Genomic DNA, 16,675 nt, shown 5'->3' with positions numbered 1-16,675 from the left:
AATTTGTATGCATCTTGGGCCCCAGCCAACTACAGATTTGCCTACTCCAAGGCCTTAGCAGTCATCTTTTGGTGGTCATTAGAGACCTCCACTTTCTTGGTAAGGGAAGCCACCTCGCACTGGGACTTATAGACCTCCTTCTTCAAGGCCTCGATCTGGGCCAAAGCAAACTCCAGCTTGGCCGCTTCTTCTATTTTTTGGGCCTTCGCTTCCTCCACCTCTGCTTTGGCTTTCTTCAGCTCCTCTGCGAGGGAGGTCATCTTCTTCTCTGAGGATTGGGTCCTCGTTTGAAAATCAATAAGGGCCTCCTTGCATTTCAATACGAGGCCAAATGTCCTCACACTTTAGCTCACAAGAGTCCTTGTCAAGTCCACCGCATCACAGAAAGATGCATGCAACTGCCACCAGTTCGTCCAAAATTTATAGAAGCTCTCCATAGCGCTTTGGATCTCGGCTGGCAGAGCCTCCACCAACACCGGGGCCAGGACCTCCTCCCTCCCAGCAAGAAAGTTGGGCGATTTCCCTTGGACTCTTGCGGGCCTCTGCTTGGCAGCTTTATCCTCTGCCTTCTCAACAGCTTCCTCAGCCTCGGCATGCCGTACCATTTCTATATTCACAGCTTTGGAAACCGCCTCTAGGAGCTTCGGCTGAGGGGCTTCCTTTCCTTCATGGGACACAGAGGTCCCGAACTTCCCAGATGAGCTGGTGACGTACACCAGCTTCCTCTTCTTCTGTTCCTCTGGGACTTTCTTCTTTCCTCGAGGCTCCTTAGCCTTCTCCGGCCTCTGAGGGTGCCCCTCCTCAGCAGTCCTGGAACTGCTTTCTTTGGAGAGTCGTTCAACCCTCCCTCGAACCTCCTTTGCACCACTTGACCCCGATTTTAGGGGCCTCATCGTCACATTCGATGTGGCCCTAAGGATAGAAGCTATGTCCAGGGCTAGGTACTCTCTCCTCTTGAACTTGTCTGCAAAGCAGGTTGGCACTTCAGCATTGAAACAAAAAGCAAGAATACACAATTATACAAGCTTCTTACCTTTGGAGGCCATCAATTCAAAATCAATGAAGTAGCGACTTCGGTCAATGAGGTAGTCAAGGTGCTGAAGTTTCAGAGGTCTCTTGTAAATGTCCTCTATCACTTCAAACTCCTCATTGCTCAGCTCGAACCTCGTACTACTATCTGCACAGCAAGCCTCAGTAGTTAGAAAAATAAAATTTTGAATACAGAACATAAACTACTTAGGCTGGGAGACTCACGAGCTTCGTAGTACTGGGTCGGTACTGTGCAAGCCAAGGCTGTGTCCTCCTCCACTGCCTGTCACCTGCCCCTCACCTAAAACCACGACTCCTTCCACCCCTTGATGGAAGAAGGAAGCCCCACCACAAATGGTGCGTGAGCCCCCCAAGGAGTTATGTAATACCACCCCCTTGACTCCTTACCTATCACCTTAGGCTGGAACAGGGTCATGAAGACGTGGAGAGGCATGTCCTTCCCAAGTGACACTTCCTTCCACAGGAAGTACGAGCTAACCATCTGGCTCCACCCATTTAGCAGAACCTGGGTCGGCGACAACATAAAGTTCCTCAGCATTGCCCTAAAGAAGGGGTGCAGAGGAAGACACATACCTATCTTAAACAGGTATTCAATCACCTCCCTACATCCGGGCCTCGGATAGCAGGCGTGCTCGGGAGCCTCAGGTACCAACATTTCCACATAATAAGGTACACAGTACCTCTCCCTGATCTTTCCTAGCCTCTTCAAAGTCATATTTGAAGGCACTCTGGACACCCCCCACTCCTCACTGTAATCTACTGGCTCCTAGGTCATAGCTTATTACTCGACCTCGAGGTCCCCTCTGTGACTCATCCCCTCGTCGAACGACGCAACAGTTACTAATTCCCTACCCGAGGTGGACTCCATATCAGAATGAACTCAATGTAAGGGATTTTCTATGAAAATACCTATGGAAAATAACTACGCGAACGGAGTAACGTCAAAAAATGAGAAGATCAATTGTTTGGACGCTGGAAAACTTGAGTTTTTTAAGAAGAAATCAGATTACAAAGGTTGAAAATCCAGAAAAAATGGGGGTCTCTCGCCTTTTATAAAGGGCCAGGACGAACCCCAGTCGTCTAATCAAAGCCCATCAATCTGAACCCTCCATTCTAAACCAAATTTGAGGCGTAGAATTCAAACGATTTTTCAAACCTATGCTTCAAATTCAAGCGTGTCCTCCACGCACCTCTCCAAACGCATTTGCTTTTAGAACCTCCAGCTGTGCTCATAATTACGATTTTAATTCGACGATAGCGAACGCCTTGAAAGTTGAACGGTCCAGCCACCTTTCCTTAAAAATATGCATAAAACATCAAATTATTGGTACAACTGCCAAGGAACTATCATTACTAATGAGTGTCAAAACTCAGCCTCAACAAGCCTCGTAGGTTCGATTCTCAACCAACTCGACTTCTTCATCACAATTCAGCCATTAAGCCTTGTAGGTTCAGTTCTCAACCACATCGGCTTCTTCATCACAATTCAGCCATTAAGCCTCACAGGTTCGATTCTTAACCACCTCGACTTCCTCATCACAATTCAGTCAACAAGCCTTGCAGGTTCGGTTCTCAACCACCTCGGCTTCCTCAACAAGAATTATGCCTCCACAAGCCTTGCAGGTTCGGTTCTCAAGCACTTCGGCTTCCTCATCAAAATTCTGTCTCCACAAGCTTCGTAGGTTCGATTTTCAAACCACCTCGATTTCATCATTTCCCGTAACAATTTTGATCATTCTTCCGCAACGACACATTTCTAACTCCAATCATAATATAAATATCTATACTTGGATTTGGAGGACTATTATTTGGGGTACAAAAATTTTAAAAATTTCTTTCAACCTAACGGGCTGGCCTTCATCAAAGTCCTCGTATTACATAAATGACTATACTTGGACTTGGGAGACTATTGTTACATGTTTGCACACTTGGGCAACCAACCGGAGCCCACAGTCAATTCATGTCAAACCATGTGGCACTGAAGCCGAGGTGGTTTGCATAGCTGAGGCCTATATATACCGAGGCCCAACTATCATTGCCTCTTGAGGAGCTTCCAAAGCCCATATGTCGATGCCCTTTGAAGGTGGACGAGGCCCTGTTGGCCGAAGCTTTGTAGCCGAGGTAGCAGCCTCCGAATCACAAAGCAATGTCTTCCATAGACGCTTCTCCCAAGAGATCCTCTGCACAAAGATCTTATTTGAATGATTGATATGATGTTTGTTATGAGTGTAATGTTAAGTTTATGAGTGTAATGTTAAGTCTTGTCACTAGTAGAGGCGGCTCTGTCAATCAATAAATGTATAGCAGGCTAGATGCGGTGATGCCTACAATTTGACATGTAAATCAACCGGATGAGGCCACGTGTATTCCAAACCAAAGGTCACGATCTAACTTGTGACACTATAAATACTCCCCCATGTACCCCATACAAAGGCTAATGCAAGAATCAATACAAAAAATCATACTTTACTCAACTCTCTCTTTCTTATTCTCTTGCAACACAAACGAGTTCATACATAGTTGATATACATTTACAAACATCGATTGATAATTATTGAACAATCGATCTACGAACATCCCGCCAAATTTCGAACGTTCTCATCCATCATCGTTGAGCTACTCCCACGCCCTCGATCCATCCGTTTTAAACCGTCCACGTGTCTTAGCGTGTTGGACTTTCGCTCACGTATGTGCGGATGGGTCCGACATCTGTTGACAACACTTTTTGGGGTCAACACGTTCCATAAATGTGGAATTCCTTGAATTTTATACCACATTCATTTATTTAATATTACCGGTAAAGGAGAATTGGTGAGGGTAATTTTGAGTTCCCAAATATGATGTCAAATGAGTTTTAAGAAAATATTTTTTTATTAGTAAAAAAGGTAGTTACTAATTTTGATTATAAAGTAAGAAATATTATCAAAATGTGTAACTTTTTAAATAAAAAATATATATATTTGGAATCAAATCTCTTTAAACAATTTTTTAGCTCAATCAAGTATTCTATTAATTTTTAATTTTTAGCTTTTTGTTGGTTCGACGGTTCACATTATCACTGGCAACAAAGGAATCGATAACTGCTTGGAACACCTGGGAAATCGATATCCATCCCTCTCCATTTGCATCTTCTGGCACCATCACAACTCCCTTCCAACGTCTCTCCCCATACTGTGCTATCATCAAATACCTACTGTGAGTAGTGATGGTACAACATTGTGCGGAAAAAGCTTGAAAAGACTGATTAAACTTGGCGACAAACTCCTCCAACTTGCCAGCCATCCTCAGCTTCTCCACCATATTCACCATCCAAACAACTCCAAATCTTCCCGTGCAAATTGCATCTGATATCCTCGATCCCATTTTGACAGCTTAACAATGCCCGAATCATTAATGGACACTACGAACTCCTTTGCCTCTACTCTAAACTGAGAACTGAAAACCATCAAACCTACAGCATAGGGTTGTTTCATCTGATATTGTGCTATTGAAGAACTGATTATAAAATAGATGGATCTACGAGTGACGTCGCTAGGGTTGATCACCGCTTGCCGATAGGAACGGTTGTCTCTTTGTAGTGTGAGGCCGGTAGTTTTGGTGGGTACGATCGAGGCTTTGAGGATGCCCAGACCGATGGAATTCACTAGTGGTTTGGATGTTGGGGGAGAAATCTCCATCCTAGAGAGGAGATGGCTGTAAATTAATTCTGGACATGTTGAAACTATTAACTATAAACTCGACCCCAAAGAATATCTTTTCTCCAGGCTCTCGGGAAAAGTCAGGATGTTACCTGTATGGGAAATTCTATTATTTCCACACAAAATTCGCGTAGACTATCGAAGCTTATAGCATTGGAGCATTTCTCCCATGCTTTCTGTAAACTGAGACTCGAGCAGGATAAAAATAAAGCTGAAGAAATTCAGGGATAAAAGATTCTCTCTTAAGTTGGGTTTAAGGAAAGGAATTAGCTTTTCTGTACTCCAGTGTTCTGATAACATGATTTGTATCAAGTAATATATGATCTTCTTTATTTGACGAAAAGACTTAATGCTCAGTAACAAAAATAATAGATCCTCATATTGTTTATTAATAATAACTAGGATTTCGCTTCTGAAGGAACACGGAAGTTTTTGGTAAGTCTAATATTTTTTTCATTTTCATTTCTTGTATGTAGCCCAAAATTGCAGCCACTGGTGGATTACTTGATATTAACTGGAAAGTCTGAAGAAGAAGCTTGCTTCTGGTAGCTTGAAGAGTGAAAGAAGATTGCTGGTCGAGCTGAACGAGCATGATCATGGAAGAGTAATGTTGAGAACCTTTTGTCTCAAGGAGGCACTCTGACACTGATCTCTGCATCTGGTTGGTCGAGAACACTTACTTTTCTTCAGAATCTAGAGAGCTTGAGTTTGAGCAGTTTTGTACACTATTGAAAATCACATCAATGTCCCCGTCTTCTTAGGTAAAAGTGAAATCCATCAGTTCAGCGCTCCAACATTTAGCCATATCACTTACACAATCATGCTACAATAACATAATAGTTGACATAATACTAGACATAATATCACGTTGCATCTTATTATTGGACAATTTAAAATGTCAATTTTTTCATGCAATTATCTATTGTCACATACCTATTTGTTAACCTCTCCATTATTTTTCTTCTGTCAAAATAGACAATAGATTAATCCTCTCACTTAACACTTCAAACGACATTATACGTCAATTCTTTTGGACATTTTATATCTTTAGGCATTTTCTTCTGATTTAATTTTATTTGGTGTTCTACCTCCTGAATGCAGGGAGAAGCCTTAAGAAAAACACATGGTAAATGAGAGAGTAAAAACAAAGACCAACTTCCAAATACCAAAATTATGTACAAACTTCACAAGCTGGTACAGTAAGCATCAGACATTACTCTTTTAACAGTATGCATAGAAATTTTCCAGAACTCTATGATGGTAAGATGACTTTATAAAACTGCATTCTACCATCTAACACGGGCATTTTTTGCTTCAGAGACACAAAACTGTCCGCGGTGGAATGTGACCTTACTGGATTACAAAGTATACTACACATCATATACAGGCAAACGATCTTCAATGTAGACACGGCAGATGGGACACTTCTTGCACTTCTCACAACAGGTGCTGATTGACACCATCACATTCAGATGATCAGAAATTTTAAAGATACGTAAAAATCAGTAAATAAACTGAAGGAATACAATTGCAAACAGTTTCAGTATAATGCGCGTAAATAAATTCGAAACAAGTCAAATGATGAATTCATAAGATCAAGATTCGATTCCATCCAAATTTGGGGCAGAAAATTAGTAAAAGACATGAGGGTATCCGAGTTATCTCAGGCCAAAAAGTTAAATAAGCTATTGGAAGTCATGTTCTGTGGTATGTGGTCTAGAGGGTTGCACTCTCCACACTCAGAGCCTTCTCCTGAACTTCCAAGAGAAGTCTTCAAAGGACATAATTGTCCTTCATAATAAATTATGTTCCAAAAGTCATCAATTCTCATTCGATATACCAGTTCTAACCTTATAAATAGACAACTAACTTGTTAGCGATGTTTGATGTCATAATCCTTAATCCTTTAGAAGACAATATCCACTTCCTAACCCCCCCCCCCCCTCTTTCCCCACATTTAAAAAAGGAAAGAGAGAAGAAATTCAGAAAAAAACCTACGCTCTTGTAAATTTAAATTATCAGTTCTATACCAGAGAACCAAGATATTCGTTTAAGTACAATATTATTTACTCATCAGCAGCAAAGGAAAGAAAAAATAAGAGATATTTGAAAAGAAAAGAGACCAGAATATAACCGGTACCTGCAAAGTACATGATGCCTACAAGGGAGTAGAACTACATTTATCTGTTCTCCAAAGCAAATCCTACATAGAATTTTTTCCTAATAAAGCAAGAAATGAAATGAGAAACAATGTTGGTGCCAAAGCTGATGGCTGCAGTAAAGCTTTAGAAAAAAACAAGTATAATCCCTCGTACTGTTTTCTGCGGTGAGAGTCGTACACAATACCAACCAATTAAAAGTAAGAATTGAAGATTGCAAAATTTGATTGTAATGCAAAAAAGGACTCTAGCATAGTTAAGCAATTTTTAATGAATTACTCAGTCAATTTTTTAAATAATTCTGGACAGCAATCCAGTCCCCACTCCTAATTCCGCTCCACATATCCTAGGTACAACAGGTACATCCATTTTAATCTAACATAAATTGAGTTAATCAAGGATTCTCAAAATTATTAATATTGTGTGTACATGTGTGCATGTTCATTTGTGTACAAATTATTATTGCTCTCTTAATGCTCTGGACAGCAATCCAGTCCCCATTCCTAATTCTGCTCCACATATCCTAGGTAACAACGGGTACATCCATTTTAATCTAACATAAAATGAGTTCATCATGAATTCTCAAAATGTAATCTAATAGAAAAATAGAGTATTACATTTTGGAGTCTTTCAAATTCATCCAGGCTAATCTTTGAGATCTCTGTTTGTTCAGCAAGTGCTTCTTGAAGTCTCCATATCTGAGAAAGTTGAGTAATACAGTGGAAACACTCAGTCATGGATTAATCAAGCCTAGAAATTTAGATTATTGGCCCATATGAGGATTACTGGAGGGAACTAGAAGAAAAGCGAGGCATTAAATACACAAAGCAGAAACTGCAAGATAATCACCTCATTAGCAAGATCAGCTTTGGGCATTTTCTTTACAGAATCAGGTGAAAATGTATTGTACCTGTTAACAAACAAATGAATGCGTATCAGCCAATTAAATAAACAGCCATGCTTGCTCAATTCACTATTACACAGTGTCCAATAACTTTATAGCACTAGAACTGTAAGAGCAGCTATTAACGTCGAGCCAAAAATCCAAGGTATATGTAGCTATAAGATAAAAAAATGGTTTTATTTTTCAGTATAACATGTTCTAAATATTGTTAAACTGAACAGAAGAAATATAGGAGACCCAAGAGCAGAGTATGGTGATGTAGATCTGATCTCCTAAACTGGATAGATCTGGGTGCCCTGACATGATGAATGGCCGGCCCAAAGTCTTCACTTTAGATAAAATTATGACTTTGGTCTAGAGCAAAATATACTCCAACTTTCTTTAGAGTCTTCAAAGTTCCAGGCCGACACTACAATCCATGAGGGAATAAGGAAAATGGAAAAAGAAGATACACCAAATGCCCTCTTTGTGTCACTCTGAGGCAATTTTAACATTCTCATTTCTTTGGCAGATAAAATATTAAATCTACATCAAAATCTAACAACTTCCTTTCTAACATACATAGCAAAGATCTAGTCATATTCGAAATCCATTTGGCCCATCCTTTATATAATAACGAGAGAGGTTTTGAGAATGATGACAGATAGGCTTATGACGTTTGAGTTTTACATCAAGTTCAATATGAATTCTATCTTCATCTAGCACTTGAGAATGATAATAAGACAACTCATAATGAAATTGAAGAGTAAATTTGAAACTTAAGAAAAATCTTTTTTGGTTTTGTGGAATGACTTGACGGCTCTAAGGTCTGAAATCCTGATTTCCTTCTGCAAATAGAGAGTTTTCGTTAACCCTTTATAGCCACTGAAAGCTGAAAAATACAGCAATTAGTTCATATTCTTTTCCAGAGTCCAGCATCAGCGGGTGTACCAGGCATTTCTCCATCATAAATATGTTTAATTCTGAAATGAGAACACAATGTTAAGTGAAATTCTGAAAATTTTTAAGGCCATCTGACAAATGTAATTTCCTATGTTTTTCCTTTACTTTCTGTAGAAATTATGATTTGTTTGCCTTAAAAGAGTTTGTTTAGCAAGTCATCAATTTTGCCAATAGAATTAGCACATTACCAACAACCAAAATTGTGGAGTATGGATGACCAGAACATAATAATGAAGTCATCTTACACACTGGTATTACTGAAGAAAATGTCTCTAAACATCAATTTAGAGAACTAACCCCAATTCCCCGGCACAATATAACTGAGCTTGTTCCTCTCGACTTCCTTCATCAATTGACCACCAACCAAGGAACCTGATATGTGATGTAAAGCACATGCATTAAAAACAAAGCTCGTGCATTGTTGGAGGGAGTACAGGTTCATCCTTGAAGAAATTGACAATCATTACCTAGATCCATGATGCAAAAAATCAAAATAATCACGGACGCTTTGTGATATCATAAAATGGCTTCCGGTATCACCTTCATGGTGTAGAAAAAGAATGATTTTCTCCAAAAGCCTAAAAATAGCAAACAAAAATCCAGCTCCTTGCAGCAGGAGGAGAGGAGAAAACAAAACTGGAATTGGAATATGTTTAGCACCAGGTGGTGTTCCCTGAAATTTAAAATATGACGCTGAATTTAATTCTTAAAAATACATGTCAGCATCCAAATCAGAGATTGTCATAACTGAACATACCTCTAAGTGCATGAATAGCATCAACTGAAAAACAACAAAGGGAATTTTCATTATATGCCCACCAATGTCTTGCAAACTGCATACTCTATTCTGTTGATCTTCATCTGAAAATGCCATCATACTGCTACTAGAGCTAAGATGTCTAACACTTGGTGCCGATGAACCGGCTCTCGTAAGATGAGAACCCCTATGAATTGCAGGATTATACCACTTTGTGCAAATAAGAAAGGCGAAGCACTCGGCAACACTGAAAAGTGAATGCTACTTATTGAAAATGCAATACACAGAACCTTGACATATATGTAGATGAATACAGATATAACTAAAAGAAAAAAAAAATCTGATGTACCCGTAGTTGATAAATAGATCCCACCAACCAAGAGCAGCAACATCACCTACATATAATTGCAGAGTGATGGGGGTGGGGGTTGGGATAGAAAGTACACACCGTTGAGACAGTAAGAGCATAAACTCTTCCATTTTGACTTTAAAAAAATCAATCCACAAATCTAAAGCAGCTAAAAACTTTTAATATGAATATATTTTTCTACCACCTCCCAACCACAAATAAAAAAATGAATGCCCATTTTATGTGTACCATTTGTTTCTAGATATATCAATTTGAAATATCAAGTTACAAAGATGAAAGAAATTTTCTAAGCTGCTACATTAACATCATAAATCAGAAATCGGGCTGTTTTCTTCTAAGAAATTGTAAATCCAACATGATTCTCTAGTAAGTTAATAACTGGCCTCAAAATATACTTGAACTATTGATTATAGAAGAATGGATAAAATTGTTTGGAGAAGTTTTTACTTGTTTTGTTTGAAGACCATGGGGCTCCAACCATCTTAGAAACTTTACTTACATGGGGAAACGGCAAATAATCTCTTCCTACATTGAGATTGCAGTGAAAATGTGGTGGACGAACTTCTTGCTCATTTGCAACACATACGGACGCTTATTATTTTCAAAGCTAATTTTTGGGCATGCCATGCGTGCAAAGTGTTAATCTTTTGAATATGGATCACATATGGTCTACATCAGGTTGCTTGATTGGGTGAGAGCTAAGTTTGGCAGCGAAGAACAAGAGATTAAAGTGATAAGTCGAAAATCTAGTGACGAGAGATATCTGAGCTTCATATTTGATATCTAAAAATCCTCATTGTGAAGTTGAAATTTTGTATCTGGAACAGAGAACGTTCATATGTTATACATCCTATATAGAGATGTTCATAATTCTTTATCCACTTTATGACCGAAGAAGATATTCATTTCGAAGTAGAGCAAACATTTTTTACAGTTCATCAATGGTAAGAAAGATTATTTTGATGGTCTAGAACTATGCTGGTCAAAAGATATATGTTGATTTAACGGCTGAAAAATCAAAGGATAGTGGATTTTGTGAAGTCCTATCGTAGGGAAGCCTTAGATCGCCGGTGTAATTTACAAGGTTAGTGGCGATATGAGAACTCCTATAAATAACGTTGATATGCCAGTTGTGTGGATTGAAGTTTTGGCATCACCCAATTCACCCTGGAGATCTTTTTTATTTTTCAAGATGGTGAGATTGAAAGAAGGATTTATTTTCTCTAGTTTGGCTTTAACTTAGGTTTCTTTTGTTGACTTCTGTTAATTGAGGATCTCACAAAATATTTGTGTTAAAACCCCTTAATGCTTGATTATCAACGTAACTCCAAAAAAAGAACATGCTCCAATTCGTCCAAGCACATAAAATCATTTTGTGCTTGCCTTCTTTGGATGTTCATACCATTCATTATTTCCATTTCTTGCCATCTAGACATTCTTAAACTAGGATTATATTAATCCCATGCTTGTTAAGTGGCTTAATGTTAACAGAATCAAATATATACTGATAAATCTCGACATGATTATAAGATGAATTTACCGCATAGCTTCAGAAGTGTAAACGTTGTTGCAGCAATGAAGAAGACCATAGAGATTGTAACCCAAAAGTGCTGAAACATAAATTGTTAAATTCAGGTAATCAAGTGTAATGAACAGTGATTACAAGTCAGTAATTAAATGTAATGAATAGTGATTAAATGTCCACACCAAACAAAACTATGCACATAGAATTTGTTGCATATTTCCGTAATATCATATCTCTAATGAATCATGTAGAAACTGAAGGAAGATTATACGCGAAATATTTTTTCCGCTTTGCAATTTCTGCTGTTTTATTCTAGCCCAAGACAGCATAACACTCAATTTGTCAGTTTGAGTTTCACCATCCATTAAATATTGTAAACAATTGAAGAGATAGCTTTGTTTTACAAACTGGCAGTATATTAATACTGAATGCAATAGTACATAAAAATATTTTCTTGATCTAACACGGTTCTACACGTGTGGGTGGGTGGGTGTGGGAAAGAGAGAGATTCTGACCATTAGAAACACGATATGAAAAGGAAAGTAACAAAAATCATGGGCCAAGCTTCTTGTTCATATCAAAGAAAGCAGATACGAACACTTTAGAGCTTTATAAACAGGTCATCTGATGTTTTTAGAAAGTTTGAGGTACAAGGGACTTTCTCATAAGCCTTGAAGCGCACAAAATTGTGTGGACCAAAATGCACACAAAGGTTGCTAGTTCACCACATGTTTTCTTTACACCATATCGTTATAAGTGAGTTTTTTAACCAAGCAATCAGCTAAAAGGACTCAAGAAGTTATCATCTTCAAATTTTGATGATTACTCTTCAAAAGAACGAAACACTAGAAAAATAAAGGTAGATAGAAATAGAAGAAAGAAACTTACTGGAAGAGTCTCCCATATAGCCTCATCGGTGATGCATTCATCATCTCCAGGCATAAGTGCCCTACACATCCTTAATCGTAGAAAAACACAATTTAATAACTTGCCATCATAGTCATTGGATAGCTGGACTGATCTTTCTTATTCAAATAAAGCTTCAAAACTCAATAGAAGTTGGGGAGCAGAATGGCATTTCAATTTCTTATAAAGACAAGTAATCTTACCTAATGTTATCAACCAAAATTGTTGTTTCTAATGCCAGCAGAGGAAGAAAAACTATCTTCAAATTTACATCTGCCGTTGATCATTAAATAATTAAACATGTTAATAATGCTATACCAAAGATTGATGAGTGAGGCATTAAATGAAGTAAGATAGATTAGTGGAATGGATATCTGTTGAGCCTACAACTTATTATGGGATTATCACGCAGAAGGCAATAGAATGTTTACCGTATCTTCTCTCAAGGTGCACACAAAGGAGTAGTTCAAAAGCAACGAGCAATGGTGTAGCCACGATGGCATGAAATGGTGCCCACTGTTCATGGAAGAGTACCAAGTTACTCTTACAATTACGACAAAATTACCATATTAGACAAAATTAAATAAATAAATTACTGTCCCGTGAATTAGTTATATTAAAAATCAGATTGATAGATTGTCATACATGGCGACCATGAGGCATTGATGGAGCAGGCAAGGAGAATCTACCCCTTGCCACAACTGCATGAAATAACCAGAGTGGAGAAAATATCAACCTACGAAATTAAAGCAAATAAAGCATCAATCTAAGGATGGTTACATGCTTATGGCTGTGTAAAGAATATTGAGCACATGTTAGTTAATGACGTGTTGATAGACAAGTTTTGAGATGTTATGTCTTGATAACTATGGAAATTTGTAAGACGACGAGGTGAATGTGGTCAAAATTTTAACTGAACTAGACAAAGAGTAATCTCGTGATAGAAAAAACTGAGTGCCATCGTACACAATTGCTATAATAAGAAGAATAGCACATTTTAAGGAGAAAGTGGTTTACTCCAATATATGCATTCGACTTTTATAACTTATATCTGGGTCATATACCATCCAAGCTATGATGCATGCTGGAAAATAGAAAATTATGATTCAATACTAGACATTAGCTTCAAATGTATTAATATGTTGAAAGTCGATTTTGCAGAGTTCAAATATAGTAATGCACTGCACTGGGTAACAGCCCAACAAATTTCTTCTAGGAAACTGATAGGATGCCAACCAAATAAGGGGCAAATCCAAATGGAACTGACGCCTGAAAATTAGACACATCCGATGGACATAGAATTCCTGATTTCTCTCCTCAAATTAAATATCCAATACTTTTTTATCACTTGCGCATTCATGAATGCTCTCTTGATCCCATTGTCTCTTATTATGATAAAATGCATACTCTATCTGTAATAGGCAGGAGATTCAGAATAAATTAACATTTAATTTGATTGACAAATACCATCACTACGTCATCCTAGGGAAACAAAAAAGTGCACTTAAGGAAGGAATATTCTGTATGCTCCTTCCCGCCATTTAAAACTTGAACTATCCACTATTCCTCAGTGAAAATTCAAAAACAGTGATTGTACATTGCAATTCAACGGACCAACAAAAATCCAGTCCAACAGCACTAGGCTGAAATAAAGTAGCAAGGAGATGAACCCCTAGCATTCTACACGAGCAGACGGACAAAAACTGAGGAAAAAGAGATGGCAGACTTCAATTTGATGCAGATCAATCATTTTGAATGCTTTGGGGAGCATCATGGGGGAACAACATAGAAGGGTAACCAAAAACACCGCAGAGTTATGATTTTCTCCCAACTCAGATTCGTGGGTGGGACGAGGGTGAGAGCTGAGCACGCACACTATGTTGTTAAATACAAATCAATAAGGCAATTGCTAACCATCACGGCAGTACTGCATCACATGTAACAAGTTCTTGTCCAGGCTATATGGAGGTTACATGAAATGAAAATAACACAGCTAACTGTACTTATCTACTCAGTTTTTCTTCATGCTAACTTCCTAAAATCTTTTAATTTACAACTGGAGTAGGTTAATTGTCATCAAGACCTCATCCTCGACAATGCAAGAATCACCAAATCAATTGATACAGAAATATTATCTATTGTGTATATAAACACGAGTCAAACCACCATACCAACAGCATGTTAGTATATTGAAATTAAAATCAAACACAAAATTCATAAGCATCTGTCATAATCTAATAATCCTGAACCACACTCAAGGAATACCAGCCTAAAAATAACATCTTTTCGAAACACCTGCATATATCACGTAGAAAAAACATCACAATCAATTATCTTCTTTGGAAAATGTAGAGGTTTGCGAACACCCCCCCCCACCCCCCGAAAAGCAGAAATCTTTACCATAAATAAAGAAAATCCCAAATTTTCTTGCTCAAATTGAGTAACATATAAAACCACATTCATTAAATTAAACTAATTTCCTTATTCTGAAATTTTCAGTCCTAGCAAACCATTCACAAAAAGAAGGCCAAAAAAGAAGAAAAGAAATACAAACCACCAAGAGTAATTAACAGCACGGCAAAGCTTGAGGCTAAGAAACAAAGTGAAAGAAAAAGGCAGCCCATGAGCCACCACCGCTTGCAGTGACTTGAAAATTCTCCTCCAACTCATCACCATCTTCACTGTACGCAGAAAACACAAAACCAAGTGCACCCTTCACAGAAGTATACAGTCCCTCTGCATGTATATATGTATGTATGTAATGGTAGATTTTTTTTTTATTTTTTTATTTTTTGGTAAAAAGGTTAAAAAGAAATTGCAGAGATAGAGAGAGATTCAGCGAATCAATTCTTTTTGAGGAAAACAAATTGAATGCTGTGCCATTTCTAGCTGTTATAAATTGATGAGACCTATGACTTTCAATTTATTCGTATGTCGCCATTGTAGTTGTTCTGTTAGTGGCTGCGCCGGAGGCATTATGACTTGGTTGAAATGTCGAAAACGCCATTCTTTTGAGAAAATTACGTATGGGTTTCCAATGTATACAAATAGTGCAAGTAGGTCCTTAAGTTTTTGTATTATAGATTCTGGACCATCGTGTTATAATTTTTGGTCAATTCTGCTTACATGTAAATTGATTTTGTACAGACACATTGATCATCGGGTAACTGAAACCGTAACTATTGCATTTTGCTTTATGGTTTCCTTATTGTGGGCATTGATAGATACTGCACTCACTGCAATGTGAAAGTTTGAGAAAGAATAAGTAATATATTCTACTAATATATTCTTTACAAAATATAATCAGGCAATTAATTGTAAACACTACGGTTCGAAAGTTCAAGAAAGGAAGTGTAGTCCTTATTTGATTTAGTTAAAAATCACATTTTTAATAAATTTTGATAAAATATTGTTTAAAAATTAATAAAAGATGTGGATCATATGAATAGTGTAATTGAAAATAAATTTTAAAAAATATGAGCCAAATATGAGCTATATACTAATATATCTGGGTTTATTACGCTAATGATCACTCGAATTAATTTTCACAATAATAGTTACTCAATATTCTAATCGTTATACTAATGGTCAATCTATAAAAAAAAATTAATACTAAAACCTACTTGACATTGTTGTGAATATATTACCACAAGTATATGTTATCATAATGAGTAATAAAGTGAACAAGAAAAAGTAATATAAAAACAAAGAGTTAGGATCTTATTTCTACAAATTGAAAGATGATGAGTAAATTGGGGGTATTTACGGCATTGGAGTTTTGTTGACTTTGGTTTTAAGCAATTTTACTTTGGGGGTTGTCACCCAAGAATGCCCCTTCTATTTTTATTTTTCTTTACTTAAGTACTATGATCATGTTTGAGCTGTATTCATTTAAAAAAAAAATACATTTTTAAATAGTAATTTGACATTATTTCAATTACACATTCTTCAATAAAATAATATAACATACAAATTCAAAACTTTTTCTCAATTTTTAATCGCACATTCTTTATCAATCTATTATTCTAAAATACGTTCTTTCAAAATAATGTGACTCAACACACTTAATATAAAAACGAAGGGTAAGGATCTCATTTCTACTAATTGAAAGATGATGAGTAACTTGGGGGCACTTATGTCATTTGAGTCTTGTTGAGTGTGGTGGTAAGCAAATCTTTCTTTCTCTTTCATTTGAATTTTATTTTTTTTTTAAATATCAAAGTATCCCAGCTTACACCAGACTAAATTCTGGATCCTCAAGATCCTTGCCCCTAGAACTTTGGAGGGGGTAAATCGCGGGTTATGCCTCAACTGGATCACAGGTTCACCCCATTGTCTGTACACTTCTGCGCACAAGAGACTCT

At 37.4% G+C, this 16,675-nt stretch overlaps 1 protein-coding gene across 4 annotated transcripts; it reads right to left on the bottom strand.

Moving 5' to 3' along the window:
- Positions 1-5,879: 5,879 nt before the first annotated feature.
- On the bottom strand, positions 5,880-15,228 carry LOC111399023. Of its 4 annotated transcripts, none has more exons than XM_023026219.1 (14): positions 14,866-15,224; positions 12,957-13,047; positions 12,743-12,827; positions 12,515-12,584; positions 12,294-12,363; positions 11,421-11,490; positions 9,860-9,905; positions 9,511-9,757; positions 9,221-9,426; positions 9,051-9,125; positions 7,757-7,817; positions 7,525-7,605; positions 6,889-6,968; positions 5,880-6,197 (listed from the first exon to the last, which is right to left on the bottom strand). In XM_023026219.1, the coding sequence occupies exons 1-14, from the start codon at positions 14,985-14,987 to the stop codon at positions 6,119-6,121; spliced, it is 1,383 nt and encodes a 460-aa protein (XP_022881987.1). In that variant the 5' UTR covers positions 14,988-15,224; the 3' UTR covers positions 5,880-6,118. The 4 variants fall into 4 exon arrangements, with proteins under 4 accessions (XP_022881987.1, XP_022881988.1, XP_022881991.1 ...); XM_023026220.1 differs by having other exon boundaries at positions 12,957-13,012; XM_023026223.1 differs by lacking the exons at positions 5,880-6,197; positions 6,889-6,968; positions 7,525-7,605; positions 7,757-7,817 and adding exons at positions 7,824-8,638; positions 8,742-8,773 and having other exon boundaries at positions 14,866-15,228.
- Between the last annotated feature and the right edge of the window lie 1,447 nt (positions 15,229-16,675).

The sequence above is a fragment of the Olea europaea genome, chromosome 8, assembly GCF_002742605.1.
Source record: "Olea europaea var. sylvestris chromosome 8, O_europaea_v1, whole genome shotgun sequence".
NCBI lineage: Eukaryota > Viridiplantae > Streptophyta > Magnoliopsida > Lamiales > Oleaceae > Olea > Olea europaea.
Note: the sequence above shows the minus strand (reverse complement) of the source record. Positions and strands in the feature narration are given on the sequence as shown.